Raw genomic sequence first — 2,885 nt, 5'->3', positions numbered from 1 at the left:
GCCCCCTCCCCCGTCTCTTGTGTCTGGCCGGGCCCCGCCCCCTGGCGATTGGAACGCCGGTCACGTAGCAACGCGGGGGAGAGAGGGGGCGTGGCCTGCGCGGGGAGGGGGGGAGGGAGGAGGCGGCGGCGCCGACCAATCAGCGCGCGGCGGAATATTCCACCGACCGCCGGGCATTAGCAACGCCGTTAGCAACAAGTGGGGCGGGGGGGGGAGGAGGAGGAGTGACGTCAGCCGGGGTATTATGGGCTGGCGCTGGCCGCTGCTTTTTCTGCTGCTGGAAGCGGCCGAGGGGGGAAGCGACGAGTCAACATGGAGCTTTCGGCGGTCGGGGAGCGGGTGTTCGCGGCCGAAGCCCTGCTCAAGCGGCGCATCAGGAAAGTAGGTGCCCGCACCCCACCCCCTCCTTGCAGCGGAGCTCCCCCGCCGCCGGATCCCGGTTGCAACAGCGGCTCCTTCCCTAGACTTGCAACGATGCACAGATTGCACGGGAGGAGGGGTGGGGGAGGGGGGGAGGAGGAGTGGATGTGCATGCACTTTGTGCAGGGTTGCGTGCATGGGGCGGCGGAGGCATCGGGCCCCTGCCTCTGGCACTTGGCTCTCGCGCATTCATTCGGTGCATGCATTTTGTCGGGGGGGCGGGGGGGGGGGGCGTGTTTTTTTTTTTTTTCTTGCTTTTTCCACCCACCGGGCTGCCCGAGGATTTCTCCACGATCCCTTCGTACACACACACACACATTTTCTCTTTTGCATCCGCAGGGGCGCATGGAATACCTGGTGAAATGGAAGGGCTGGTCTCAGAAGTAAGTAGGTTACATGCAATTTGCAGCCCGAGACTGTTATTCGGAGATTTCATGCTTCCTCCCTTATTATTATGATTTTTTTTGCGTTGACATACAAAAGGAAAGTTGCAGCCCAGCCCGCTTCCCTTCCCAACCCCCTCACCTTCCCCCTCCCCGGGCTGACACCCTCCTTCTCCCTGCCCCCTTTGCTAGGTACAGCACCTGGGAACCCGAAGAAAACATTTTGGATGCCCGCCTTCTCGCCGCATTCGAAGAAAGGTACAGGCCAGAGCGACCCCCGCCCATCCCCGACCCGCTTCTCGCTTAAGAAACGTGTAAGTGGTGGCTTCCCTCCGGAGCTCTGACCTCTTTTCTCTCTTGACACCCTCTTCCCCTCCCCAGGGAACGAGAGATGGAGCTGTACGGGCCTAAAAAGCGAGGCCCGAAGCCCAAAACCTTCTTGCTCAAGGTAGGATGGCGCCAGCCGGTTGTGCGCGGCGATGTTGTCGTGCCAGGTAGCGGAGGTCGAACGGAGGCCGGGGCGGGATCCATCCTCGGGGGTCTCTGGACATCCCAGAGGGAGCCACCCCCCCATCCCATCCCCCGCGTTGTCACCAGGCAGGCAAAGGGCACGGGAGGGATGGGGCGGGGAGGGCGGCGGAGGGTTTAGGGTGAGGGAGGACCAGGCCACTGATGGCTGTGTCTCCCTTGCAGGCCCAGGCCAAGGCGAAAGCCAAAACTTATGAATTCCGGAGCGACTCTGCTAGGGGGATCAGGGTCCCTTATCCAGGCCCATCTCCCCAGGATCTAGGCTCCACGTCCCGGGCGAGAGAAGGACTGAGGAACATCGCTGTGTCTCCGCAGGGCAGCGGCAGCGGCACGAGCACCGGCAGGGGCGACACGGTGCGGGACCGGGCCGGGAGACCCGAGGACAAGCCCAGCTCGCCGGGGGGCAGTTCGAAAAAGCGGGGGCCCAAGCCCCGGAAGGACGTCTCGGACCCCTCCCAGAGGACCTCGGGCGAGCCGGGCGATGGCCTCGGGGACTTTCTCAAAGGGCGGAAGGTGGAGGACGCCCCCGCGGGGCCGGGCAAGTTCGGCACGGGCCACAGCGTCATCCAGTTGGCCCGGAGGCCGGACGCCGACCTGGCCTGCCCGGAGTCCGGCCCGGGCGGGGCGGAGGCCGTGGACAAGCTGACCGCCGAGGCCTACCCGCCCAGGGTCATCAAGCACCGGCCCGACTTCCTGGATGCGAAAGGTCAAAGCGGCTTGGACCCCGGGGGCCCCAGAGCCAGGCACGGGTCCGGCAACCCCGGCTCCGTCGGGGCCCTGTATCGGGACAGCGTGGGGTCGCAGGGAGGGAGACCCTCCTTGATCGCCAGGATCCCCGTCTCCAGGATCCTGGGGGACCAGGAAGAGGAATCGTGGAGTCCCTCCCTGACCAATCTGGAGAAAGTGGTGGTTACCGACGTCACCTCAAACTTTTTGACCGTAACCATTAAGGAGAGCAATACGGACCAAGGGTTTTTTAAAGAAAAAAGATGAATTATCAGTGGGAGAACCGGTGAGACAGACACAGAGACAGACAGAGAGAGAGAGGAGACAGAGAGAGAGAGCAGGAGAGAGCGAGAGCAAACCTGGCTTAGTTCTTTTTATTTCTGGACAGGATCTAGCCACCGCTGCCTGTCCTTTCTCTTCCCATTTCTCCCCCCCTACGCCCCTCTCTCCCACCCCCTTCCATTTTCCCCCTTCCCAGTTTTGGTTGGAAAGATTATCTCTAGAGTTATATTTTCTATTAGATGTAAATATGTTATTTAAGAAAAAAAGTCTATATATATATTTCAACTCTAAGTTGTTTTATTTAAAACAAGACCCGGCAGTGGGACAGTGTCCGCCAGGGGGTGGGGGGGGCTGAGGTCCAGACAGGAAAAGAAATCCACTGTACAGATTGAATGATGGTTATGGCCAACTCTGTGCCCTTTGACCTTTTGATTTTTTTTTAAATTTTTTATTTTTTGCATTGCTCTGAAGACACTATGGCCAGTGAGAAGGTTGGAAGGGGAGTTGGGAGGGAGGAGGAGACTGGGTGGTGACCTCCGGTCAACT

General features: G+C 60.5%; 1 protein-coding gene across 3 annotated transcripts; it reads left to right on the top strand.

Annotated features, from left to right (window-relative positions):
• Positions 1-260: 260 nt before the first annotated feature.
• On the top strand, positions 261-2,624 carry CBX8 (chromobox 8). Of its 3 annotated transcripts, none has more exons than XM_029056970.2 (5): positions 261-381; positions 760-803; positions 996-1,061; positions 1,185-1,251; positions 1,587-2,624. In XM_029056970.2, the coding sequence occupies exons 1-5, from the start codon at positions 313-315 to the stop codon at positions 2,322-2,324; spliced, it is 984 nt and encodes a 327-aa protein (XP_028912803.1). In that variant the 5' UTR covers positions 261-312; the 3' UTR covers positions 2,325-2,624. The 3 variants fall into 3 exon arrangements, with proteins under 3 accessions (XP_028912803.1, XP_028912802.1, XP_028912804.1); XM_029056969.2 differs by having other exon boundaries at positions 1,497-2,624; XM_029056971.2 differs by having other exon boundaries at positions 262-381; positions 1,647-2,624.
• The last annotated feature ends 261 nt before the right edge of the window (positions 2,625-2,885 follow it).

Source organism: Ornithorhynchus anatinus, unplaced genomic scaffold (genome assembly GCF_004115215.2).
Source record: "Ornithorhynchus anatinus isolate Pmale09 unplaced genomic scaffold, mOrnAna1.pri.v4 scaffold_264_arrow_ctg1, whole genome shotgun sequence".
NCBI lineage: Eukaryota > Metazoa > Chordata > Mammalia > Monotremata > Ornithorhynchidae > Ornithorhynchus > Ornithorhynchus anatinus.
Note: the sequence above shows the minus strand (reverse complement) of the source record. Positions and strands in the feature narration are given on the sequence as shown.